Genomic DNA, 27,676 nt, shown 5'->3' with positions numbered 1-27,676 from the left:
TCTTATAAACTTAGCTATAATTTCTCAAATTAAAAAAAAAAAATCAAAAGCTTTCTTTTTTTAACGTAGAATTCAACACATAGTACAGGCCACGATTCATTCAGGTTCCTGGAAAAAAACAACATATTACAAAAAAGAAATATCCCCCCGGGGCTTGCTTTTCAATGTGAGGCCAGGACAAGCTGAAAGGTTTTTCTTCGACAATCACCAAGAACACAATATTCGTGCCGACCCCGATGTGGATATTTGCAGGTTTTTTTGCAAATGGCTGATTGTTTTACGGTGGCTCGCGGTGACCGGCCTCGGCTTGAATTCTCTGATGTCTCCGTGCTGTAGAAAGAGATCTCTCCACGATTTTATCTTTGATGGCGTTCCAGCTCCACTCCAATAATAACTGCAGCTGCTGGACATTATAATTACCTTCCCATTATAATCTGCGCTTTAACTTCTGGGTCACCGAGAGGTTAATCTGTCTACATCTTTTATTTTTTTATAGCACAGACGATTAATATTCAGTATAATTCCACCTGTTTGTCTCTGTAGTTGTGTTCTCGATACAACCTGTTTTATACATACATAATATTTGGAGTAGAGTCATTGAAAGTACTTCACCTCATAAAGGCAAATCCGCATCGCCGTCAAAAAGTTGCTCTTGTGGCAGTTACCGTGGAAACCTCTTGTTTTTGCCTATATTTATGGGATATTCTGTAGGAGATGAGAAAAGCACGAAAGCATTCCGAAACAAGCAGTTTCCTCCATTGTTGTCACAACACAATGTTTCTGAAGAATGGTCCATGTTTTGACCTCTCAAGATGTGGACAACCACAGTCACATGACTGGTTGGCCAGAAAATGGGGACATCTGGTCACTCTTCCCCATATAGTTCTAGGTGGGTTGATAACAAGCGTAATAACGATAAGTTCCCAACATTCTAGAAACAACGTACCCTTGAGGACCCAGGAAACAGGACACATAGTAACAACAGTAAAACAAATTGTATCTCCCTGCTCAATTCACAAGTAAAAATGTTACTTTTCTAGCCCGATATGCTCCATTCCCTTCTTTTTTGGAACGTAGAATGTGTTGTTTTGTATTAAAAAAACACTTTATCTCGTTCCTCCTTTCCGTTTTTATTTCTACATTTTTATCATTGAGATAATTAATTCACTTGGGTGCAATTGCTGTATCCTTCACAACTGCTACCGTTCCACATTGGCATTTCAACGTACGCGGTACTTATCCAATAAAAATAAGATTGCAATTTTATGTTATGCTGTGTTTTATAGCGAGAAATAAAAGGGTTTTGAGATTTTAAGATTATGGATTCTGGGAATGCAATTCCTTTTTTTTCAAAATAATGCAATTTTCTTATACTGTACTGCTAGCATATTGTGATTACAGATTATTCCTATAAAATAACGGTATTTCCATCTGCAATTCTTTTTTTAATGGTCAATGTGGGCAAATTATACTTGAAAGTGAGGTCATTGATTTCACTATGTATTATGGGCAAAAATTACCAGGAGATCTTAGGATTTGTTTACAAAACCGTGAGCTTCTATATCACTTGAAAAGTAAAGCGTCATCTTCGTTGTCCATCGCGAAGGATCCATGTCGCCTTTAAGGGGTCTCTGCAAAAATTAAGAATAAAACCCAAGTGAGGATATCCATGGTCATCTCCAAAGAAGCCCATGATTCTTGCCGGGAACTTTGTATGAAAATGCCATAAGGATAGGTGACAATCTCACTGGCAGGGTCATCAGGACCAAGTACACTCAGAATGATATGAATTTAAAATTTTTACGGACCTTGTGAGATTCTTTAATTTGTACAAATGTCCACCTCATTGGGGAAGAAGCTGTCCCCATGGAGGCTTCACTCGGAAGTACTCTGCTACTATTGTATCTATATGTGTAAGGGTATCTTTCGTTGACCACCTCTCACTTAAATTGTACAACGCTGCAGAATGTCCTAGCGATGAATAAATAAAGAATGGTAGCAATAATAATAACCTCATCTCTTGCAAGAGAAACTCGCCAGCTTTGGCCATGGATAATGCACCTAAACCCTGTTACCTCAAAGACAGATCCAGCTGTCCTAAACCAAAACATGTCCTAGCAGTAGTCTTCATGTCATCTGCAGTTCTCATGGAACTGGACAATTGTGGATTTGTTGGGAGAGTCTAATTATTTTATTTTGTCTGTTTTTGCTGCATTTAATTAAAATAAATATATAGACAGTTGTTCGTTGCACAGTAATGACATCAACACAGGTAGCTCTTTCCGAGGCTGAAAGATATTTTAAATATCCAGTTTCTATCATGTTATTTAAGCAGAGTGACAGCTGGTAGCGTTCGCATCGGAATTTACAGCGTCCCGGATTAAACATACTGGCTGCGTATAATTCGGTACAGCCAAGATGTCAGTTTAGAATCATGCCCGTTTCCAATTTAATTAAAAGACATAGCAGAAAGCCTAATATCCTAACCAAAGCTATCCAAGTAGAGCATTTACATTAATTATCATACCACTTTGATCATCAGATTTTTTTTCATGTTGCATATGTTGCAGATTTTGCACATCACATTCATTTTTTATACTTAATATGTTTCATTCCAATTCTGATCTGTATATAAAGGATATTCATACCCGTACATTGGCTCTTCTCCAAAAGAGACTCATTGGGGGTAAAGAGGGGGGCCTAATGGGAATGGAGGAAAGCGACGGGAAAGACTCATATGTTTATTTATGAAAGAAAACAAAACGGTGTTGCACCAGCATAAAATTTTCTGTGTCTCCTTCGAATTCTCTGCTTACCTGAAAGTACATTCATTGTATAAAACCTTGAAAATGTTTTTCAGCCGGAGTCATAAGTAGATTCTCAAGGCAGGTAGGCAGTTGCCCACAAGCATGCGGTAAACAGACCAAGTTCTTAGGGGAATACAATACTTTCACTGCCCTATTGTCCTTCAGGTTTAGGATCTCTCTCTACAAGGCCACCGGTATTCCAAAGGAATCTCACCCGTCCCTACGAGCTCAGAGGACCTTATTCTTGTGGGACCCCATGTTCTTCAATGATCTGATATATAGACTTTCTCGTCATCTCAGCCTCTAGTTAATAAGCGTATTCATTGAAGGGTTAAGTACGGGCAACATCCAAACCCCATGCTGCAGAACAAATACAGATTAGCATGCTTCCAATTATTTATTTTCAGGCCACAGGTCTGAATTAATAAGCAGAAGATTGAGGAAGACGCAGTAAGTCACTTGTAGCTCTCATCATCCAGAAATTACAAGCGCTTAATTAGTTTTGAGGATCCGACTGGGATATTTGTGTACTAATAATTAATGTAATTAAACGGCGTCTTTCTACTAGACCCCAAAATACATTTATGCTGGTTGTTTAGTGCAAAAATAATTCTGATCTAGAATCAATAGTATGAATTAATATGTAATAAACCCAACAAGTTGCGGGGACATTGTAAAGCAAGGTTTATGGTGATGAATCTCAACTGGTCATAATGGGGGGGGGGGCATGGTTGACCTTCGATCGGACACCACATTTAGGTAATTGGCACATATGGACAGCTAAAGGAGAACACTTGCATTCCAGATGATCCATAACTAGGGTCCCTCTAGAGGAGACAATCCCTCTTTTGGAATTAGGGGAATTTATAAGTAAATTCTTATTTTATTATAAAATAAAATAGTGGTTCATATTTTGAATTGACGTAAAATATCTCTTTTTATGCTGAATGTGTAATATTAAGATTCTTTTTTTTCCCACCACAGTTGGATAATCCAGACGAACAAGCTGCCCAGATAAGAAGGGAATTAGATGGCCGTCTTCAAATGGCTGATCAAATTGCAAGAGTAAGTGCCAGGGGCGTAACTAGATGCCTCAGGGCCCGGGTGCGAGAATCTGTTAAGGGCCACCCCACCCCCTCACCCCCCCCCCCCCAAAACATGATTTTTACCCAACAATTTTTTTTCAACTAATTCAACAAATTCAATTTACATATTGAATCATAATCAAAGAAAAAGGGGCGCATGTACAAAGGGCATAATCCAGGGGTGTCCAAGTTTTTTCTGCAGTGGGCCACTTCATCAGAATTGTATACGTGCGCGGGCCGCACTCATTTTTCACTGTGACAAAAAATATGGCCTTTAATAAAATATGCAGATTAAAATAAAGTAAAATGACACAAAACCTTTACTCTTCCTCTCACTGATTTCTGGGCCTTGAAAGTTTTGCGACTACAAATTCAGGATTCCCTAGATTTATTCTAGGGATGAACTAAAATGAAAATTCTGGACCAAAACATTCAGGGTTCACTTAGCCAAAACCGAAAATGACCCCCACCTTTAAAAATACTAATAAAAACTCACATGTTTAATAAAAGTAGGTAACACACAATTGGACAAAATTAGCAATATGACTTGGCATGATAGGAGTGTGATTGCTGTTAGCCTAGGCAACCAGTAAATGCTGGTACCTAGGCATGATGGGACTGTGCTCGCTGTGATTGCTGTTAGCAATCACACTCCTATCATGCCAAGTCAGCCAGTACATGCTGGTACAGGGTGGCTGTAAGTGATGTGCAGACCCCATACTGCTGGCAGCATCACTACACAAGGGGGGCAGCTAGCTAGGTTTCAGCATGTACTGGCTGACTTGGCATGATAGGAGTGTGATTGCTAACAGTAGTCACAGTCCCATCATGCCTAGGTTCCAGCACTTACACATCCATCCAGTAAATGCTGGAACCTAGGCATGATGGAACTCTGATTGCTGTTAGCAATCACACTCCTATCATGCCAAGTCAGTCAATACACGCTGGTACAGGATGGCTGTAAGTGATGTGCAGACCCCATACTGCTGGCAGCATCAATACACAAGGGGGGCAGCTAGCCAGGTTTCAGCATGTACTGGCTGACTTGGCATGATAGGAGTGTGATTGCTAACAGCAATCACAGCGAGCACAGTCCCATCATGCCTAGGTACCAGCACTTACACATCCATGCTATCACACACACACACACACACACACACACACTCATTTATTCATATAATCATTAATTCACAGATTCATTCCCTCAATCACACACACTCATTCAAACACCCTCCCCACCCCCTTACCTGTACTGCAGCTCCCTCGATGCCGCTCACAGACTTCAGCAGGGGGCGCGGCCTCCCTCTGCCTTCTCTGCTAAAGCACAGAGGAAGTAGGAAGTCACGTGAACTCCGCTTCCTCTGTGCTGTCCAGAAGACCCTCCCACAAGTAAGTAGCAGGGCTTGAGGTGCGGCTCGTGTAAGATTGGCTGCCGATCTTACGCGGGCCGCACCTCGAGGTCTTGCGGGCCGCATTTGGCCCGCGGGCCGCATGTTGGACGCCCCTGCCTTATTTAAAAAAATAAAATAAAATAAACGTAAAAAAGATTTCGGGCGGCCCCTTGGCTTGGGCCCCCATGCCGCCGGGGCCCGGTCGCAGTCGCGACCCCTGCGACCCCGGTAGATCCGCCACTGGTAAGTGCGTTTTCTGATTCATGCTAGTTCATAAGAAATGGCCAGAAATATATTAATACATCTCAATGTTTAGCTCAAGGCTACTCCTTTGAAGAAATTGTTAGCTTGATAGACTGGAGTCAAGAATTAGAAGAATGAGGACGTTTTTGTCACCATTAGGCATGGTGTGACGGGTTGGAGGAGACGCATGTGACCAGGGATGGTTTAGATGATCTTAGTCGACTCCTGTAGATTGTTATCCACAACAATTCCAAATTCTAAAGTTAAAAATATATCCCTTCAGTTTTCAGTAAAATATGTTATTATACTGCAGGAGTCAATTCTTAATAGACCCAGAATGTTTTCAGTTTTAATAAAATATTTATTTTTATACTGATGATTGTAAATAGGATAATTTGAGGTCTTCAAATTATTGATCATTGTGTATAGAATTATTATTCTAATATATATTAGAATATTATTACTATTATTATTAGAAATTAATCTAAGAATCTGGGAAATCTGACACAATCACAGATAACATTGGAAAATTTTATTAGCGTATTTTTTTTTATTACTCTTTTTTATTCATTATTAAGCTTTATATTGTTTCCTACGTTTAAATGTCTGTATCACAGAGTAATGTTTTCTTTTTCCAAAGGAACGCAAGTTTCCAAAATTCGTCTCAAAGGAAATGGAAAACATGTACATCGAGGAGCTGAAGTCTTCTGTAAATTTACTTATGGCCAACTTGGAGAGCATGCCGGTGTCTAAAGGGGGGTCTGAATTCAAACTGCAAAAATTGAAACGCAGCCATAACACATCAATTATAGACATGGGAGAAGAGAATGAGAATCAGCTTTCCAAGTCTGATGTTGTACTGTCCTTCAGTCTAGAAGTAAGTGTCGTGAAGGACATTTTAAAAGTTGGCGTTCTAAATACCGTCTGACCGAGTGACCAGTTGCTTCCCCGAGTCCCTGGGTCTGTTTCTTCTTTCTCCAGGCAGAGGACCAGTGTCTGGACATGCCTATTCCTGACTCGCTCCCTGCCCATTTCCCTCCCACTATCCACCCACTTATGGCTGTTTGGGCCCACCCCTGCTCAAAGCCTCTTCCCCAGAAGAGGGAGAGCTCTGCTTATCCACCTCTGGGAAGTTCCCAGGTATAGTGAAATTAATTGGATTGGGATTGGAAATTATAGTGAAATTAATTGGTGGAAAACACTAAAGAGGAGGCAGGACGAATAAAGAAATTAATAAAAAAAGAAAAAACAAAAACAATACAAGATATTACACTAGGCAATGCAGTTGGCTAGAATAATTCTGGTAGACTTGACTTCTACTCAGTTTTCTTCCCTCCAAGTGATGAGTTGAGTCTCTATTGGGGACATGCTGGAAAAAAAAGGTACCGATTCTTATATCAATAACAGGTTGTGTAACGGGTTTCAGAAACAATGCCTGATCGTGTATGGCATCTCTCGAGAAACCGCTTCTCTCCCCAGCAGCGGCCCGTAATACAACGTTACAGGGAAACGGCACAGATCGCTGCTTTTCTTTACGCTGCACCAACAAGGTATTCGTCATGCGAGCTCAAATTATGCAGATGGTGCTAATGTCACAAAAATGATTTCTTTTATAAAGACTATTTTCCTTGATTAAACGGTTTGCTGGTACCAATTAATTTCAAAGCAATCCAAATTATTTGGCAAAGCGAGCGCTGTATATCCTACCCCTTTGCCTTTGTGCAATGAGATTAATTCTGGCAGGAATACGCCGTCAGCATGAAGTGGCAATCTACATATTGAGGGCTTGGCACTAAGAAGCATTTAGTTTTAGTTGTTGACATTTTTTTTTCTAACTTATATTTGCCACAATATTATTTAAGTAATACTTTTTTGGTATTAGTGTTTAAATTAACCCTTACAGTTGTTTATATATTTTTTTTTTATACCAGGTCATGTAATTCAATAACAATCAATGATACAATTAATGATACAATGAATCATTTGGAAAGTAACTCACATGACTTATTAACATCTCTTATAACTTTTCTCCACAGGTTGTAATAATGGAAGTCCAAGGTTTGAAATCCTTAGCACCGAACCGTATCGTGTATTGCACGATGGAAGTAGAAGGCGGTGAAAAACTTCAGACCGACCAGGCGGAGGCTTCCAAACCAACGTAGGTAGTTTGCAATGTCCCTGCCGCAGGGGTTGACCTAAAAATGTTATGTTTTCCAAACTGTGCAAAAAAAAAATGGTTTTACGGTCAATAAATAAGTTACATAATAAATTAGACTCTCAAACTGTGCCCCAAGGACAACTAACAGTCAAGGAATTTTGGTGGTCCAAAAAGGAACTCTTTGTCCATTGGTGGTCCTTGAGGAAAACAGAAAGGTCAAAGGTCGGCATACTTTTTTGACATGAGATTTATGCATTTTTTAAATAATATTTATAGTATTCCTGTTATGTTCCCGCGTTATGTTGTGGAATTGATGATGGGAAACGTATGTTTCCTGTTACTCCATGGAATGTTTGAACGTTTCTTATATATATATATATATATATATATATATACTTCAGTCTGATTGGCCAATATATCCAGCCAATTAGAAATCGAGTTTCTACCTAAAGAGGGGAAACCATGAAATTAACATCCTGTCCATAACCAATATCTCTCACCGCTGCGAACACAACTGGTTATTAATGTGCTGGGTGACATTTCTAAGCAGTGAAACGACACCACCATATTTTCCGATGCTTTCTTGAACAAACAAAATCTGTGAAAAACAATTAACTTTAATAGTTGCGTAATGTTTTCATTTTCCAAAAGGTTAACTTCCCCATTTATACTTATATAGTGATTGAAGTCACCGTGGCTGTAGTCTTACATTTTCATATATCTTTTCTCTACACCTTCTCAAGGAGGATACACAACGAGTGTCACAGAGTGATTGTGCGTTCTGGTTAAGAACAGAACCCAGACAACAATCAGTCTTCGTGGTTTCTCCAGATAATAACTACGCTAAGTAATTACTGGTAACAATGTATCGTCAAAGTTCTTTTCGCGGCCTCCGGGATAATTCTGTTGATGGGGAATGGGGTGTTTTTTACGCAGTATGTATAGAAAATCTCTTTCTAACTCTGACCCATCTCATCCTATATACTACAAGCTGACGAGGACAGGTAGGAGACCCCGGGCTACCGGCCCATCAATGCGTCCTGGCGTAGCCATTCTTTATTGCTCACTTTTCTAGTGCTTCTTGTTTAGCTTTTGTTCTTGATTAGCTTTTTGTTTTGTAATTAAGAATATATCCACGTCTCGACTGAAGGTAATTTTTTGACTCCCCGCTCACACGTATCCAGGTCACTGTAGAAAACCTTGCGTCTTCTGCCTTTTAAGTCAAAATCGAAGTTCATAAAGTCACTGAACTACCATTTTCTCTAACACCATATTATCCAAGGACGATGTATTTTATCAAAATAGACAGTAGAACAAACTGTGATTTCTTTCCGAAGAACACCACTTTTTAAGAAACAAATTCCCCTTGAAAGTATCTTAGAATTTCATTCGTTTGCAGCTGAGTTTCTCAATAATCAGACTGTTATGCGCGCCAGACAATGACAAACGTGGCCATCTAAAAACACTTTAACGTATGCATCCAAACAGCTAATAGTTTATAACATTGTAATTGTCTTTTTGTTTTGTTTTGGTTGCCTCAAAAGCCTCGTTAAGAAGAATTGCCCCCGTATAATCCAGTGTTTAGACAAAAATGGCTAGCACTGACTGTAGAACTCAACATTTCCTTTTAAATCCCACTATTTCGTCCGCAGGTGTGCACGCCATGCGTCACAGAACTGGGGGGTGTAATTATGTACAAATTACATAAAATAGTTATTTGTGGATATTTTTGGAAATCCAGTCTCTATCAGGCAATTAAACTTATAGGAATTCATTTGCTTTGGGGGAGGGAATAGAAATTTGCATTTGATTTGTTTTAAAAAAGTCTAGTTTGATGATAGGCACCCTCTGGACCCTTTGCCGATACCCGACTTTTACTGCCATTGTCCAGCGGGCTGGTGGACAGCGATACGATTAGCCTTCAAAATTCTAGAAGCAGAACGATCTTGATTCAGTTGTGAAAAATATAATCACTTTTTACAGGTTTTATAGAAAAAATAATAATTTGCAGAAGAATATTTTTTTTATGTAAAAGGTTACATTAAATCACATAAAATGTTTGCAACACAAATGGTTTTCTAGCGGAGGATCTCATATTTATGGGCACTTGGAGTGGCATGAATGCAAATAAAGTGAATCAAATGAAAAATATTGATCAAGTTTCCATTTAATATCTGGCGCAGGCTGCTCTCCTTGTAATCGTGTATAAGGGGAGTGTGTCCAGAAATATCAGGGCTGGTTCTAGAATCTTCTAAAGTGCATAATAACATGAGTTTATGACAATGCGATGGCGGATTCCCTATCTGTGGTTTATTTTACCCCCTCTCTTCATTGTTGGACTATCCTCTCCTTCCCTATATATATTTTTTCTCCCATTATTTCCCATTCCCCTTATATTTTTTGCCCACATTGTCACAATCTTCCTTTTTATATTTCTCTCCGCGTCTTGTGCTTTAGAAGTATACCGCAACTTTGTTAATATTTTGTGAACAGTTATGTGAGTCTTTCTGTGGAGAGTTTGTGTCTCTTTAATATTTCCTATTTTTTCTTTTTGTTCTGCAGGGAACAGGCTGATCTATGTATTTTTTTTTTAAATTCCACTTTTCCACAATGTTCCCTTATAATATCCACCACTCAAATTTTCGTCACATTTGGCAAATATGATATAGTGAAAAACACTTTGGCTCCCAAGCTGTGCTCATTAGAGGTTGTCGAAAGTATCCAGAAAAAATATATACGCTGACATTCAAAGCCAAATATTGCCACCTAGTGGTGAAACAGAATAGTTTACGATTTATCTGGACTTGGTGGATTTGTACATAGAAAAGTATATCTATATTTTTTTACATTTTATTTTAGATTAATTATTTTTTTTCTTCTAACGTATCATCCAAAGAGGGCCAACTCGTGGAAGTATGATGGAGCAGGAGACGTTCTGTCACTGTGTGTTATTTTTCTGTCAAGGGTCCATCTGGTCAATCAGTCCTGTGGGTGATAGGGGTCACATAACAATGGGCTCCCGTGAGAAATGATTTATAAACGCCATCCTGTCCTTGTATCTATTTTAGAACCAAGCATTCTGCTCCCCTATTCATTTTACCCCTTCCAAACCACAGCCCCCATTCCTCATGAAGCCTCATACTATCTCATCTCTCCCTGTGATCCTTTTCTCTTTCATCTCTCTTTCACTTTTCTTTTTTTTCTCATTTCCTTCAATCTTTCCAGAGTGTCCAAATTCGATACATCTAGCACAGTTGCTTTTTAAAGACCGTATGGCATTTTAGAAGCACCATTAATTATTAAAGCAGATAGAATTGATAGTGTTGGTCTTAGAAAACTAATAACGCATCTCATGTTTCAAATGGCGAAAGAAGAGAGAGATGCTTAGATTAGAGAAAGAGAAAACACTTCCCTTACAATCTGTCCATCTCCAAGGCTGCAGTAGAATCTATTTTAAGAAAACTAAATAAAATAGCATTAATAATACAAATTAGGAAATCCATAAATAACGTCTAGCGCTTTCATCATAAGAAAGAAAAAAAATATTCACCTTTTAATAAGACTTGATCTAATTTATTTCACCTGAAACTGTAACAAAGGAATCTGAGAAATATTTAAAAAAAAAATGAAAAGCACTTTTTAACCAAGTAGATGAAAATGTCCTAAATTAAGTATTTTCATGGTCTTATCATTAATAATGCTTTCCTGCCTCTGATTGGCTGATTCTTGTAACCCATCAGTACCAAAGAGCAGAGGGCAGCTGCAGCTCTGTGTCTGCAGCTTCTAGCTCAGGTAAGTGCTTTTAAAGAAAGTATATTAAATACTTTAATGTTAAGGAGGTCTCCAATAAGCTTTGGAGCCTTGGGTGCTTAGACCTTAATCACACTCTGTAGAAAGATGGTAGGAATTTTACTTTATGGCATTGAAGTGTAACAGAGCGAAGAAGTTGAGTTTTTGGTGCCTTTTACAGAGACTAATAGAACATTTTGTCCATGATGTCCCTGGCAAGAACCTGAAAAGATAAAGTGGTGATTTTTAATATTTTGAATTCACAGCGGTACCCTGAAACAATTAAAAGCCTGCTCTAAGAGAAGACAAATTACCCTCGCCTAATTGCAATCACCATTTAGTCTTTTGTCTGGCAAAGTCATTTTTTATTGACTCGGGTGACATATGAGAGTTATGAATGTGTTCAAAGCCATTTTTCACACTCATAATGCAATCGTTATTTCAACTCTGCAGTGAATTAATGAAAAACCATAAAGAATATAGATAGAAGCCGCGTCAGTAATACACCCCCAGCGCTGTATACAGTAATAACCCCCCAGCGCTGTATACAGTAATAACCCCCCAGCGCTGTATACAGTAATAACCCCCCAGCGCTGTATACAGTAATAACCCCCCAGCGCTGTATGCAGTAATAACTCCCCGGCCAGTAAAATACCCCCCCAGCGCTGTTTAGATAATATACCCTCACTGCTGTATACAGTGATATAACCCTCAGCGCTGTAAACAGTAACAACCCCCCAGCACTGTATACAGTAATATAACCCCCCAGCGCTGTATACAGTAATATAACCCCCCAGCGCTGTATACATTAAAAACCCCTAATTCTGTATACAGTAATAACGCCCCCCAGCGCTGTAAACTGTAATAACCAGCCAGCGCTATATGCAGTAATAACCCCCCCCAGCCAGTAACATACCCCCCCAGCGCTGTATACGATAATATACCCCCAGTGCTGTTTACAGTAACAACCCCCAGCACTGTATACATTAAAAATCCTTAGTGCTGTATACAGTAATGTCAGTGAAAAAAATGATTTTATCATCAGCTGATGTTTTATGGCAATGCTAATGAAGTCAGTTGCTCCATAGACTTTCATTAGTCTAGCTGTGTGATTAAGACTGAGTCATTCTTTTGTTTTCCATGGCCAGCTTGATATGGAGTCGGGGTGTTTAGTAGATCGGGGCTCAGATAACAGAATGAGAACTCATACAAATGGCTGATATGCAGCTGCCTGAAAACATTATATTATGGGGCAAAAACTACAAGTATTTAATGCTTGTAAAAAATGTTTTGGAGGAAATTCCCCTTGAAGCTGCTGATATCTATGGAAATAACTTCTTAGTAAATATTCTCAATGAGTCTCTCTGAACTTTTATCCTGTGATTTATTTCCTTTTCTGCTGTCCTGCTTCCACCTTGTGGCCATGACTGATAACACATTTTAACCCGTTGAGTGATGTTTATAAATGTATTTTTCCTGAAAAAAAGAAGTGGAATAAATCACGTGAAAAATTCTACACCTCATTAAGGAATTGCATTTCTTTAAATAAATATTGGGCTGTTGTGAAATTCACTGAAACGTGGGCCATACCAATGACTTCATGGTATTTTGGGCCATACCAATGACTTCTTGGTATTTTGGGCCATACCAATGACCTCATGGTATTTTGGACCATACCAATGACTTCTTGGTCTTTCAATGACATCATGGTCTCCTTAAAAAGAACATCTTATGACCAAAAAAGCTGCAAATTGAAACTGCTGACGGAGACAGCTTAAGGCTCAGGGCAATGGAACACGGGAGGAATTGTCATTCTAGATGAATGATACTTGGAAGTTGTGAAATTACGTACATCCATCAATATGTCCTAAAGCGTTCATAATTAGTGATAACAAGGGTCTATGGGCAGGAATCCTAAAGATCTTATTATTGTCAACAAAGTTGACAATTCAGTTGACGTTCACCTAGCTTTTGCTTGATAATTTGATGCTAGGAATACTGCTGTCAATAATGTTTTAACTTCCTGCATGCACCGTCTGTTCACTTGGACTGACATAAGCCTGTCATTCAACACGCTCCCCAGATAAATATATCTCCTGCTACATTTCTAATATACTTATCCACGCAGGGAATTACTAAATTTGATGCTGTCTTACCTAATTAGCATTGAACGCGTACTTCGAGGTTTTTTAAAAGCTTCAACGCTTATGCCAAGTAATTCTCCTTTTCTCTCTCTTTTGTGTGTTTTTTTCCTTAAATCTCTTTGTTCATGTGTTGATAGCATATGGTCCGCGGACATTTCAGCAAATAAGAGGCTGTTAGTCGTACTCAAGAATGATGGTGATAAAACAGATGAAGTTAACCCAGCTGGAGCTACTGGCTCTTTTTATGGCCAGCAAGAATCATTTGTAGCTCCCCATTTTTTTCCCCTTTCTGAAAAGTTAATAATGCTTAGAACAGGTAATCCAGCACACATATAATGTTTTAACATTTTACATAGTAGCAAGGAGGGTCATTTTCATAATTTTATGCATCTAAGAGAATGTAAAGAGGGTTCCCAAACATGTCCTCATATGTATCACATTTGGCTAGCAGCAATTAGATAAATGAGCATCATACCTAATCCTTATAAAGCATGAAAAACAAAAGAAAAGAGACTGCGCGCGCTTATTTTGACTGTTTGAGCTGATTTTCCTCTGTTGTACTTGATCATTTTTGCATATTGATTGGACACAGGGAGGCCACCTAGTGGTCAAGCAGGCAAAATGCATGATATACAGGTTTGTCCTCAACAGCAGCACCTGCTGGCTAGATTGAGCAAGAACAACAAGAAATAAAGTTGGTCCCTGTGGCCAACCACTTCATCTGACTTCAGTTGTCATTCTGGGTTCAAGAAGGATTTTTTCCCCCTTTTTTGAGCCACAATTGGACATTTGCTACGATATGGGGTTTATTTCGCCTTCTTCTGGATCAACAGCAAGGATGGCTTTTTTCAATCTTTGTTACTATGTTACAGTAACATCAGGAATGGATATCTACCACAAAAGGCATATGGTCATAAGAAGCAATACACACAGCATTTTTCCTGGCCAAAAGGCTAAAATATTAGGCAGTCCAAATCAAACAAATAACCAGTAACCCAATTACTGTGACCTACGGTAGCATCACCGTGCCTCCCTTAACCCTGTGTACTTGTACATAACGTATAAACTATTTGTCATGTGATCCTCGTACGGTTCCACATCTGTATTATTCTCTGACGTTCAGTGTTGAGTCGAATGTCTCTCCTTCCGGCACTCATTGTGTTGAGATTAGCGTTTCTTTCCAATCTGATAAATCTCATACGAGATACGAGACGTGAACCATTTTCACAGCTTTCAGCCTTTGATACAAAGTCAACCATTTATTTTCCAGGAGGGCACAGAAGGCATTTCGTGTAAAGTTACCTGCGCGCTCAGGGATTTGTCAGCCGTTATAAAGTTCACAGGAGCCACGGTGTGAAAAAAGGCAGAGCTGCTTGATCTGCTGCTGATCAGATGAGATAGTTGGCAGACGCCAGCTGCTGAACGGCATCCAGCTGATCAACTTCTATTTGTTTGAGAAGCGAAACTCCAGAACAGAAAAAAAATCTCAGGCCGACTATCTTGTTAATAGTACATGTTAGAACATATATAGAATCCCATCCGGCCCCCGTCTAGTCGCCCGTTTCTCCTGCTGTAAAGACTGAAACCTTAATCAGTCGTTGGTCTCGTCTTAGATTCAGGAGCTGTATGTCTACCCCATGCATGCTTAATACCCTCACTGTATTAACCTCAATCGAGGAGGGAGACCAAACAAAACAATGACAGCAAAGCAAAGAGCTCCGAATTTTCATTTGTATTTTATAGTTTTTTCACTCTCACTAACACTTACTGACGCTCTCTCTCACACACTATGTCTCAATGCCTCCCTACCTTCTATGCCGACCTCTTCCGTTCCTCTGTCTCTTTTTCTTCTCTTGCCTCTTCTTGTTCTTCTGTCTTCTTTCTTTAGTCTTCTTTTTTTGTCCTCTGTTCTCCATGTTTTGGTTTTTTTTTGTCATCGTTTCTCCATGAGCCAGGCAAAGGGCAAAAAACTAAATGAAAAATTGGTCCAAATAGTTTTGAATAAGTATACCACTGGAATAGTTGTTTGACAATCATTACCCATTTTAACTAGGATATCCCTCATGGCCGCATTAGGTTGCATTTGCCCATCACATGTTTCTACAGCTAAACCCTAATTTAAAACTTACCATTGTACAGATCCGTGGATGATAATGGCTACATAATCAGTGATAAATAGTCAAAAACATTGATTTGTTAAAAGATTGTCATAAGATTGGTTTTGCTCTTTTGATCATGCACCGGACACAAAGAAAGAATATGAAATAAAATACATCTCTCCCCAAAATCGAGAGGGTAACAATGTAACATTAATGCTGACTTGCAACATCTTGCACCTAAGTTCCCACTCTAGCACCAAACAACCATCACAATTCCGCAGACATCTGGTTTAGATTAACTTGGGAGTCAATTAACACATTTGCTGTCGCAGAGTTGTAACACTTTTTTTTCTGCAACATTGTCATTTTTTATATTAACCCCTTCCTTCTCTTGTTTACCATACAATGAAATGAAATTTTTTTGGTTGATATTTGTTTCCCCTCCGCAGATGGGGAACTCAAGGGGATTTCAACACCACTCATGCGCTACCGGCGGTCAAAGTGAAGCTTTTTACAGAGAGCACTGGAGTCTTGGCGCTGGAGGATAAGGAGCTCGGACGGGTACGGCAATTAATTATTTATTTTCTATCTTTTTCAGTTACATTCAGTGATACAGAAACCCTTAAGACTTCCTAATTCAGCTATCCTTATGGATATATAATCAAGTATATTCTACGTCTAAAACATTGGAACAGGAAGAGAATACGGGAAAGCTTATGGATTGGTTGGACTTTTGGTTGAGTACCATCTTTTATCTAAATGTTATATGATTGCGTAATGGATGACATCATATAGCAGACGTGTTGGACTACACTACACAAACAACCTAGGGTTTCTGCATATCATAGCTGATCACAGGCATCTCACTCAACATGGGGAGATTTAATTAAATAATTACTGGTCAAGCAGAGGAGTTCAGAATTAACGGTCTGTTGAGAGCCCCCTCAAAGACTGGACATCCCTCACTTGGAGAAACTTCATTCTAAGTGATGCCATATTCTAAAACCCAGTATTGCAGTTATGTTAATTGTAGATAGAATAGAAAAGCTTGGTCTCCATTAGCTTACCTCTCAACATGCTCTGGATTTCAGGTCGTCTTGCACCCAACACCCAACAGCCCCAAACAGTCGGAATTGCATAAAATGACGGTTTCCAAAAACTGTCCTGATCACGATCTGAAGATCAAATTAGCTGTTCGAATGGACAAGCCCCAGAACATGAAGCATTGTGGGTAAGTTTAACTGTTAAGATCCTGTAAAGTCAAACAACCATATCCAGTTAAAGATGGCTGGTTGACCGTTCTAGTATGGAGCAGTGATGATACAACGTAACAGCGTGGGAACAACACGGTAAAATATTACATAACACAGCTCTTATGTATAGCTTATGGGAGAAAATATAAGCTTTCCAAATTTGCCTTAATTTTGGGCAATACGATGCATAAAATAAATTGTCTGCTTTTTTTTTTTTTATTTTTATTTTTTTTAAATCAAAGACACGCTACATAGATTTTTTAATTATTTCGATCTGTTCTTGACATTCCGGAGCCAAGACAACAAAGGAACAAAAGAACAAGCGGCGTCCACCAAAATAAAAACATTAAATCAGATGCAGCGGGTTTTTTTGACGAGATGTCAGAAATGTCATCTTGTATCACAACGTCGTGTATCGTTCCCAAGAGAAGTGGCCGGACAGACAACTGATCTTCCAAAAGAGTGTTTGGGATCAGATACTGCGATGTACAGATAGTAGATACAATGGATAGTCATTCCTTTTTAGTATAATGACCTTTCTGCATCTTAAGTAACAATTTCCCAATAAATATATATATCTAAATTTCAAAATCAATAATTCTGTGTAAAGAAACATTTTTTGGGCAACCTGAATAGATTTCATGCTATAAGTATTCTGTTTTGGCATTACGGCCTTTTGGGGGGACACAGACTCCGTCACATTATATTTACTTTATCTGCTAAACTGGATAACATGGCCACATTTTGTGTTTAATTAAGAGTAAATAAATATATAAAGTGTCGCGCAAAAAAACCACAATTTAAAAATATATGTATATGTTAGTTAAATAATTTTACCAAATAAATAAGTACTTAAGTATTGTTTTCAATTATATTTCTGGTGGGTTATACACTGTGTGTGTCACAATTCTGGTGAATTTTATATTTTCACTTTTATTTTCTTTCTTTTTTATTTATATATAAATTTATTTGGTAAAATTATTTAACTAACATATACATATATTTTTAAATTGTGTTTTTTTTGCGCGACACTTTATATATTTATTTATTTATTTTTGGGGTATAGGGGGTATACCTTTAGTGTTCGCAGCATCCACTTATTCTTTTTAGTAGTATTTATATTTTTTGGAGTTATATATATCAGTATACTTTAGCGCTTGATCACTATATAAATTATTTGTAGTTTAATTAAGAGTAGGTGACAAGTAACAGTAATCATAGAGGGTGTAACGCTCAATAAGGGTTCCAACGGATTTCGTTATTGCTAAATGGTATACGTAAAAGACTACAACTCTTATTATCCAAAGGGATAGTGGACAATAAAGACTTCTAATGAACTTAATTAGGTGGTTGCTCGAGAGGAAACAATTTCTCTATAAATATATTGTCCTTAGCAATACTTTTTCTCTTTTTTTTTTCTGATGTGCCCTCTCTGATTTGCTTTCCAGGTATTTATGGGCCATCGGTAAAAACGTATGGAAAAGATGGAAAAAGAGGTTCTTCGTTCTGGTTCAGGTAAATCCGATACCCATCGACGATCTCCGTCTTTGCTTTGTTGTTTAGTAAAGTTGACATTGGTGGACGGTCAGGGCCGGCCCTACAATGGAGCCGACTGGGGCAATTGCCCCAGGCGGCACTTCAGAAGCGGGTTTTTTTTTGTTTTTTTTGAAGCGGAGGAGAGAGAGAGGGGCACCGAGTGGTTTTCGCTTACCCGCTCGGCGCCTCTCTCTCTCTCCTCTGCGGCGAGTTTCCCTGTTCGGTCTCGGGGCCGGCTTGTAATGCAGAGCGCCGGAAGTGACGTGAATTTCCGGCGCTCAGCATTACAAGCCGGCACCGTGGCAGCACAGGGAGACTCGCCGCAGGACTGTTTAAGGGTAAGTACCGGTGGGGGGCGGGTAGATAATGCCGCCCCCCCCCGGCGTCGGCGGGGGGCGGCATTTTAAACTTCGCCCCAGGCGGCGTTAAGTCTTCGGCCGGCCCTGTGGACGGTACCAAGTTTATTGTAGATGACTCAATTAAAACAATCATCACACACTTGACCTGTTCATCCGCTGCCTTGCGGTGGGTCTTGTTGAAGAACTTTCTTGAGGGAACTCAAGGAATGAGTTGCCCTCCCAAGTTGAGTAGCCCCTGATGTCATGAAGGGACATCTCCTGGAAGCCAGGACATAACTTAGACCTTGAATAGTCTTGTAAACTTTCCTTGTCTATGACAAATTCCAGAAGAACCTTCTAAATCCACTAAAGCCTTGTTTTGGGGTTAAATGTATCCAATTGCCCAGGAGAATCGGTCGTCTCTAATCTGCCCTTCTCCTATTTAGATATCCAGTAAATATATACAGAAATAAATATATTCTTTGTAGTTGTAGAAAAAGGGAATCTTTCAACATGCGAGATTTACTGACAGATTGCCGTTCGAGGCTTTTTCCATGACAGACGGTGCCTTAAGCCAACGATGGCCTGCTCTTTTTTGCCCTTTTTTAAGCCCAAACGGAAAAGTATTACTATTTATTTGTTTTTTCGGGGTATGCCAAAAAGCAGATGGCATCGAGACACCTGAGCTTTGAATGTGACTCTTGACACAGTCTGCTGTCTGTCGGCGTGTAACATATCTGTGCAGCCGCATTCATAGCCTCCTACCAAATGCCCGTTACCAGCGTTGGACGAAGCAGAAGCTAAGCGAGGGCAAAATGAAAGCAGAAACATAAATAGAACTAAAAAAACCAAAACATTTTAATACTCAGGAGGTTGATGTTCATGAAGTTTTAGAACAATATATTTTGTTTAACTTTTTCTGGAATTTTTCACTATATTTTACGAAGCTGTTTTACTGAGGTAAGTGGAACAGCCTCCCAGCAGAAGTGGTAGAGGGTAATACAGCAAGGGAGTTTAAACATGCATGGGATAGACATACGGCTCCGTAATCTAAGACGAGACCAACGACTGATTAAGGTTCGAGTCTTTACAGCAGGAGAAACGGGCGACTAGACGGGGGCCGAATGGGGCCGATCTGCCAGCAAATTCTAGGTTTCTATTTAGAATCTCAATACTTTTTTTAATGAAAAATACAAACAAGAAGGATTTTTAGAATGTACTGCTGGGTGATATTACAGATTATACATGAAAACGTCTGTAGCGGAGTACAGCAGAGTTTAGCGGAGGCTCCTTTTAATTAAGCAGACTTTTGTACATTTTGGCAAAACAACGAATTAAAATATCAATCTTTTCTATTAGTTATTTTGTGAACCACAAAAGGCTTAGCTCAGTATAAGATGATTATTAAAGCTAAAATACATTAAAAATATATATTTTTTTATCTTGCCCCAACAAATATATATTTTTTTTGTAGTTAAAATAAAGGGAGTCAATTTTTCGTTTGTCCAGAAGGTGGCAGCACTGATCTGCGTGCAGCCAGACCACGAGATTATGTGCTTTTTTTTTAATGTAACACAATGTAAAAACTATCAATAAATCAAACTGAACAATAATACACTCAGGGTACACAAACAACGTCAATGTCAGTGTAATAGAAATATTCTTTATTAAAAAAAAATTCTGTTTTTTTAATGTATTTATTTTATTTGCCCAATTCCAAGCTAGCCATATAGCAAATATCTTTACCTATTGGAGATACTTTATTTTACCAAAAGAGAAATCTGTTAAAAGTTACAGTAAAATATGGGGTCAAGTTGACATAAAGTGAAATGAATGTGTATTTTTTTTTATTTATTTTTTTAAACTCAATATTGAATATTATTTCATCTCATATTTATATATATAATGATGCTATATTTAATTATCAATAAAGAAGATAGTTAGGAATTGGATGCTGGTCCATGAGGATGGTATGGTCCTTATTTATTAATACAAGCTGTTGCGATACATTTGTTTCCATCACGATACCTTCAAATTTAAACCAGGAAAAGAGAATTTTGGACGTAACAACTACTCTTAAATTTTAATTTCAAAGAAGTTCAATTGGAAGATGAAATTTTACTCACATGGACATTTTAACTATTACAGCTCATTTAAGAGTTTGTACTTTAAGCACTACTATTTTAAGAAGTAGAGGCTACAGCAAACACTCAAAATTATTTCAAAAGGAGGAGAAATGTTAGAACAAGAGGCCAAAATTTGAAACTAGAGAGTCAGAGGTATAGATGGAATATGAGGACACTATACTTAACTGAGAGGGAGGTAGATAAGTGGACCAGCCACCCAGCAGAAGTGGTAGAGGGTAATACAGTGAGGGTATTAAACATGCATGTACTGGGCCAGCATTATATAGGTGAAGATATAGGGGGAACACATTTTATATACTTAGTGCAAAATCTCGGGACTTTATGTTTCATTTGTAAAAAAAAAAAATCAGTAAACTGCTGCAGTTTCTGAAATTAACGACAGAGGGAGCGCGGTCCTCTAAAAAATACTAAACGGATTCTGTTCATAAACCTGACATATCTAAAAATAATATGCGCGGATAGATCTCATGCAGCCCGGCGTTAATTATGAGACAGCGACGCGGCTTTGTATCTCGAGACAGCCGAATACATTAAGGTTTAACGTCTACTGCGATATCCTTCATTTTCCCTTAAAATTGGAATTTGCATTTAATTTCCCCCAACGCTAACGACACATTGACATAAGTATTTTAAACAAATATCCAAACATGAAGTTTCCTCCAGAGGTCAAAAAAAATGTCCAAACAGATAAAATTCTGCGTGGATCGCAGGGTTTGACACAACCCTAACAAAGTCATTTGAAATCATTTGACAGTAAATTTCCCCGTTCATCTGTTGCCTAAAGCTCGGAGAATCCTTATCTTTCTAACGGTCTCCTTACAGACAGTCCATGTTTTAAAATGCTAAATTGAAGCCCTGGTTTTGACGCAAGCCCCTCGCCACCCCCACCCCCCCGAAGGGCATTCCAGATCCTGACATTATACCCCCAAACTAAAAAGGCTTCCGTCAAGGCATGACATCCGATGTATCGTGTCACAAAGATGGCTCTCGACGGAGTGAGGGCTGCCATTTACAGGAGCGACGACAACGGCGGCTTTGATCGGTGGGACTTCACCATCACGTTGATATGACTGGCACCTTGCAGTTTAGCGTCCATCGCTTGTGACAAGGTGTCAGCCTCGGACTTGTCTTACATGAATGATGAGATTTCAAAAGCTCGTGATTTTCAAAGAGCGACACAAAAGCATGAGGTCACATTTAAAACAAAGACCTCCATCCTCTAGCAGCTCATTCCATGATTGCGTTTTTTGTAGACTTCTCGGGCAAATGTCCGTTCGACCGATATCAAGGGTGGCGTTACGGCGGGGGCGCTCGGTATTCAAGTGCTGAACAATGTACGTCTTGTTACATGATCAGATTGTTATCATATAATGGCATCTGCTGCTTACTTGTGGTTCTGACCCATAAAACCCAACAGGGAACCAGTTTGGCTTCTTAAGAGCTTTTTCCATCGGATAATAATAACTGCCCCAGAACTTTCCGCAGCAGCGACGCTGGTCTGATTCCTGTTACTAGATATGATTGGAACGTTAGAACGGTCAATGGTAGCATTGAAATAGTCTAAGTTAAGGTGTCCCTTTAAATGAATTGTTGGTAGGGAGGGGGTCACACATGGCACAGCTTTTTAGAAGATCATCTACCAAATGGCTTCCATAGCGGCACTGATCACATGGTTTGATTGCTTTTCCAGGTTAGTCAGTACACGTTTGCGATGTGTAGTTACCGAGAGAAGAAGGCAGAGCCCCAAGAACTTCTGCAGCTGGATGGATACACCGTCGACTACACCGATCCACAGCCAGGTAGGCTGTCGGGGGATGCATTGGGCGTTGGGGTCACCATAAGTGGTGAATATCCCTCATGTTGTTGAAACAAAGCTCTCGTTATTCTTCGCCGGTCCTTGGTTGACCCATAAACCTATTTTAGAATGCTCTATAAACCATTATCTGCTGTAGAATGAGCCATCGAGCTAACAACGTGTCACCCTTTTTAGGGGGTTCGTTTATCACCTTGAGATAGATAAAAAAATAGAATTATACGGTCGCTCCGTGTTTATGTTTTTCTATTTTTATTGTTACAACGAAGCAGTCGAATATTTATCTCCTCCAACGTCTTATCAGGTTTGGAAGGCGGTAGATCGTTTTTTAACGCCGTCAAAGAAGGAGACACGGTGATCTTCGCAAGCGACGACGAACAGGATAGGATTCTGTGGGTCCAGGCCATGTATCGAGCCACGGGACAGTCGCACAAACCCGTACCCCCGACCCAGGTCCAAAAACTCAACGCTAAAGGAGGAAACGTACCGCAGCTTGACGCGCCCATTTCACAATTCTGTAAGTACATACGCACACCGAGGACGTGCTGTGTTTAGTTTAGCAACTAAGAGTGAGAAGAAAAATAGTGGATATCATTTTTAAATTTGGCTTTAACCCCTTAATGACAAAGCCCATACATGTACGGGCTCAAAATGCATTGTTTTCAATGGGTTTAGGGACCGCCCATTGACCTTAAGGGGTTAAAAAAGAATCACCAATAGGAGCAAATTCTCTGTTCTTTTGTGGCCAGTAATGCATTGCCGGAGCAAGGTGGTCTAGAACATCGATCCAAAGAATGGTATCTTTAACATAGATCGCTGCAAATGTATAGCACACATAGCATATATACTGTATGTATGTATATATCCATTGTACAGCGCTACGGAATTTGATGGCGCTGTATAAAACAATAAATAATAATATATATATATATAATTTGGGAATAGAAGAATAGGTTCTTTTCCATCTTGCATAATATTTTTTTTTACAAATCATCCATGTAGAGTGAAGTAATTCAAATGTATACATATATATGTTAAGTATTATTTCATGGACCGCCTCTTAATTAAAATTGGAGAATTTTTTTACAGAAAATAGGCAGACATTTTTGTTAAAATGGTATAAGTCACACAGGTAGAAATGGCCCGACCTTCGCAATGCATGACTTTCCTCCAAAAGAACCTTTTTAGACTCATTTAAGTCTGGAACAAAGTTCTCAAACCCAACATTAGATCGGCTCCTCTGATACCAATATCGATTGTTAATTTAAATAACATTTAAAATGAATAAATTATGAAATGATCAATATTACTATTTTATTTATAAAAATATAAAACCATAACAAAATATGTTTTTATTTCATTGTCTGCTTCCCAAAAAAGTGCAATACTCGATCGGGCTGTTTATTTAAGATGGTCACTAATTCTATAATTAAATCTCATTTCAGTTAATCTTCCTAATGATGCGGGAGACGTTTCATTGTTTATACATCATTCCAGCTTTGTTTTGTTCTCGCTGTAGAATTTTTTGTGCTTTTTTTTTCTTTTTTTTTTTTTTCATATTAACAATGAACACTTCTCTACCCTAGGAGGGAAGTGAAAGGTGCAAAGCCCAGGTGGCTTGCATTTTCCCCGTACACAGCACATTGTTATCGACTTCAAGGGTCGGATATTCCCAAATTTGTAGACGTGCTAAGCAAGTGGTTTCACACTTGTCTTTATAACTGACATATTACCAAACAGAACTCTCCGACTCCATGAATGCCGTCTCGATTCCGGAGGTCTGTGAAAACCAGTTCCTTTGAGCCGGAATCGGTGGTACTTTTGGAGAATTTGACAGCAAATTGGGAAAATACTTTTTTCTACCAGTGGCGTGTTTAAAAGGATCGGTACACTTGTTACAATGTTACCATGTTTTAAGGGAGTCGGGTTCAGCCCGTCTCCGCATCCCACCCCACCCAGGAACTGAGAGGGGCAGATAGCTGTGGGTTGGGGTGGAAGTGAGAGGAACAAGGTGGTAATTGGCAAAAACCATTTATATATTTGACCCATAATACTGCCCTTCCAACTGCCATAGGGGATACCTCAAGGGCAAACCCAATGAGTTCCAGATCCGGTAATTTAATTGGCCTGATAGTTAACCCTATTCAAAGTACATTACAATTTTTTTTAAATCTAAAAATATGAATAATTCATAGTAATTAAAAAATATACCTGTGGTACCTGATATTCCACGCCTTCAATCATCGTTTGCCACCTAAAATACATTCTTGCCACATTCTCCACTTTTCATTGTTATACCTATTTGAACACAAATGTTTTAAGCCTATTCGCCAATATTCTACCATTGTTGTTGGCTCTCTTCAAATTGGTTTGCACGGGGTTAAACTTGTTTCTCCTTTTAAGCCCACACATCGGGGGCTAAACGTCTCCTTCTCACGCTCTCCTCTTAAAACATTGGCTTGCACTTCTGACCTTAACCTCCAATTAAGCTTGGTAGGTGACCATGCCTTTATTTAGATCATAACAGAATCATGAATCGACTTTTTCCACCAGGCCACACATAACATTTCTTCAGCTCGATGGCGACACATTCTGTAGTTTTGCCTTACATTGACATTTTTTGTATCTTTTTTGGAAAAATTATTTACAAAGTATCAATGTGTTCAAGGTTCTTTTACAAAGTTAGACTGAATTCTAAATCAATATTCTCTTGGACCAGAATTATTTAATAAATATGTATCGAATTTGGAACGCAGAATAAAATCCAGTATTGCACTTTTTGCTACTGTTCATTTATTTTTATTTATTTATTTTTCTTTCAGAAAGGTAAGGATGTACAATAAATGTTACTCGGTGTGTTTTAGCCAATTTTTGGAATTTTCTTGTGTTTTTTTTTTTTGTTCTTTTTTCCCGTGTGCTATATTTAGAAATTGTGCATTTATAGACTCCTAGACAAGTTACTTAGAATAGGACACCAAAAGCATTTTCAACATGTTTTAAATTTTAGAATAAAGAACCCCTTATTCACCCTTATTTTCAGAGCTGTCTACAGGATAAAGCGTTCACGTAATACCAACGCTATATTGCTTTTCTATACCAAAAAAAAAGTTCATCATCTCGTATATTTCCACTTTAATTTGTTTAATTACCTTTTCTAATTGACCAAGTAAGGCAACTCTGAAAAAAAAGGATGAATTCCATCCTGCCTTTTAAAACTTAAAATAGATCCTGCTCTTCATTCATCTGTGTGGCTCCAAAAATCACTTTTATTTGGCTGATAGAACATGTTATCAGTCCAATTTTTGGCCTTCTTATTTTTTATCCTGTTTGGTGTTGCTTCCATTAAAAAAAATAAATATATATATATATATTATTGGGGAAAAAAATAGCCATGATAGCAAAAAAAATAAAAATGCATTGAGAAACCTGCCAAGCTATTGTATATATTTTTTTAAAGCTTCATAAAAGTGAAACAGTTGTCCACCAACACCTTAATGTATGTCTTGTCTGTCTCAGTAGAACATTCAATCAAACATATGCCCGGAAATATCATTTTATTAAAAATATATATATTTTTTTAACTTTTTTGTTTTCCAAAAAGCGCTCGTTAACCGATATATATATATATCTATCCATGTTTAAGTCCAATGGTTTTTTTTTTTAAAATACCTACATATATTTTAATGATGAAGCCCTTCTGTTACAAAATATTTGTCTTTCTAAATCTTAGATGTGTCTAGTTCGAAATTTTAGGGGTTTTCTTAAAGTTTTCTTTTTTCTTTTCTTTTTTTTTTTTGCCTAATCCCTAGTACATAACTTGCTATACTAGGGTCCCCTTTCTGCTTTCGTGAGTCATTATGTTATTCTGGTCTTTTTCTTCTTACCCTGCTATCTTCTAGCCGGACTGAAGGGTAAGTGCTTGCCAGTAGCTAGCACAGTTCAGATAATCTATTTAGATTATCTGACAAATGCAATGTGCTTTTTTTTTTCCTCTTAATCCTTTCTCATGTTTAGATTTGTAGTAAAAGAAAAAAAAAATCATGTTAATTTCCTAAATTTTAGGTTTGACCTGTAAGTTTCCATACTGAAATCGGGATGCATGTGATGTCTGCATACTTGCCTTCTCTCTTTGGCTTGGACATTAGCATCGTAAGATGCTCTTAATTTGAGAAATCATTAATTTGTATTTTTCCATTCCGAGACCAGTATTAACAGCTAATATTCATTCCTTTTCATTATCTTACATTAATGCTTGTTCAGAGATGCTAGTCATACGCGGTTTTTTTTATTTTTGTGTTTATTATGGATGATTTTGCCTATAATGATATAACCCAACCAAAAAAAGGAAAAAAAACATTTTTCATAAAACCGATAAATTAATAATAGCATTACGTAAGGTTATCCCATACACCAGTTTTGTTATAAATACAATATTTTTTATAGATACAGTGTATAAAACAGGTTCACAATCACACTATAGCAAAAACAACAACTAATATAAGTCCCTAAGCACTGTATGAATGAATGTCAAATCCTGACTCCGTATATAAAAAATTTTCTATGAAATGCCTGATATCAAGAAATGTGAAAAAAGATCATATTGTTCAACATCAAAACATTTTAAAAATGTAACCAACATCACTTATTTCTTAGTGTTACATTAATTTACTTGAGAAACTAAATTTCTTTGCCAGAGTCTCGACTTTTTTTGCTTATAATATTTGGTTCATTCATAACATATATGTATATGTTATTATTTCTTTTTCTTTATTAAAATGGAAAGTTAAATTAAAATATACACTCCCCCTGTCTACATAGTATTGGAAACTGTTACAAATATAAACCAAAAGTTGTATTTAATAGTGAGTTGTAC

The 27,676-nt window shown here is 38.2% G+C and overlaps 1 protein-coding gene across 13 annotated transcripts in view; it reads left to right on the top strand.

The window, feature by feature from the left end:
• LOC149278695 (calcium-dependent secretion activator 1) overlaps window positions 1-27,676 on the top strand; it is a 144,028-nt gene that overhangs the window by 49,173 nt on the left and 67,179 nt on the right. For 11 of the 13 annotated variants that reach the window (XM_089501853.1, XM_089501852.1, XM_089501848.1 and 8 more), the window contains exons 4-11: window positions 3,792-3,872; window positions 6,167-6,403; window positions 7,563-7,684; window positions 16,166-16,277; window positions 16,808-16,947; window positions 18,418-18,484; window positions 22,681-22,789; window positions 23,108-23,320. In XM_089501853.1, coding sequence (XP_089357979.1) covers window positions 3,792-3,872; window positions 6,167-6,403; window positions 7,563-7,684; window positions 16,166-16,277; window positions 16,808-16,947; window positions 18,418-18,484; window positions 22,681-22,789; window positions 23,108-23,320 — 1,081 coding nt within the window. Of the gene's footprint in view, window positions 1-3,791; window positions 3,873-6,166; window positions 6,404-7,562; window positions 7,685-16,165; window positions 16,278-16,807; window positions 16,948-18,417; window positions 18,485-22,680; window positions 22,790-23,107; window positions 23,321-26,702; window positions 26,715-27,676 lie in introns of all 13 variants that reach the window. The other 2 variants (XM_089501843.1, XM_089501842.1) reach the window with 1 other exon arrangement.

The sequence above is a fragment of the Sceloporus occidentalis genome, unplaced genomic scaffold (genome assembly GCF_023333645.1).
Source record: "Sceloporus occidentalis isolate IW3139 unplaced genomic scaffold, rSceOcc1.0.p SCAF_183, whole genome shotgun sequence".
Lineage (NCBI taxonomy): Eukaryota > Metazoa > Chordata > Lepidosauria > Squamata > Phrynosomatidae > Sceloporus > Sceloporus occidentalis.
This window is presented reverse-complemented; position numbering and strand designations above follow the sequence as displayed.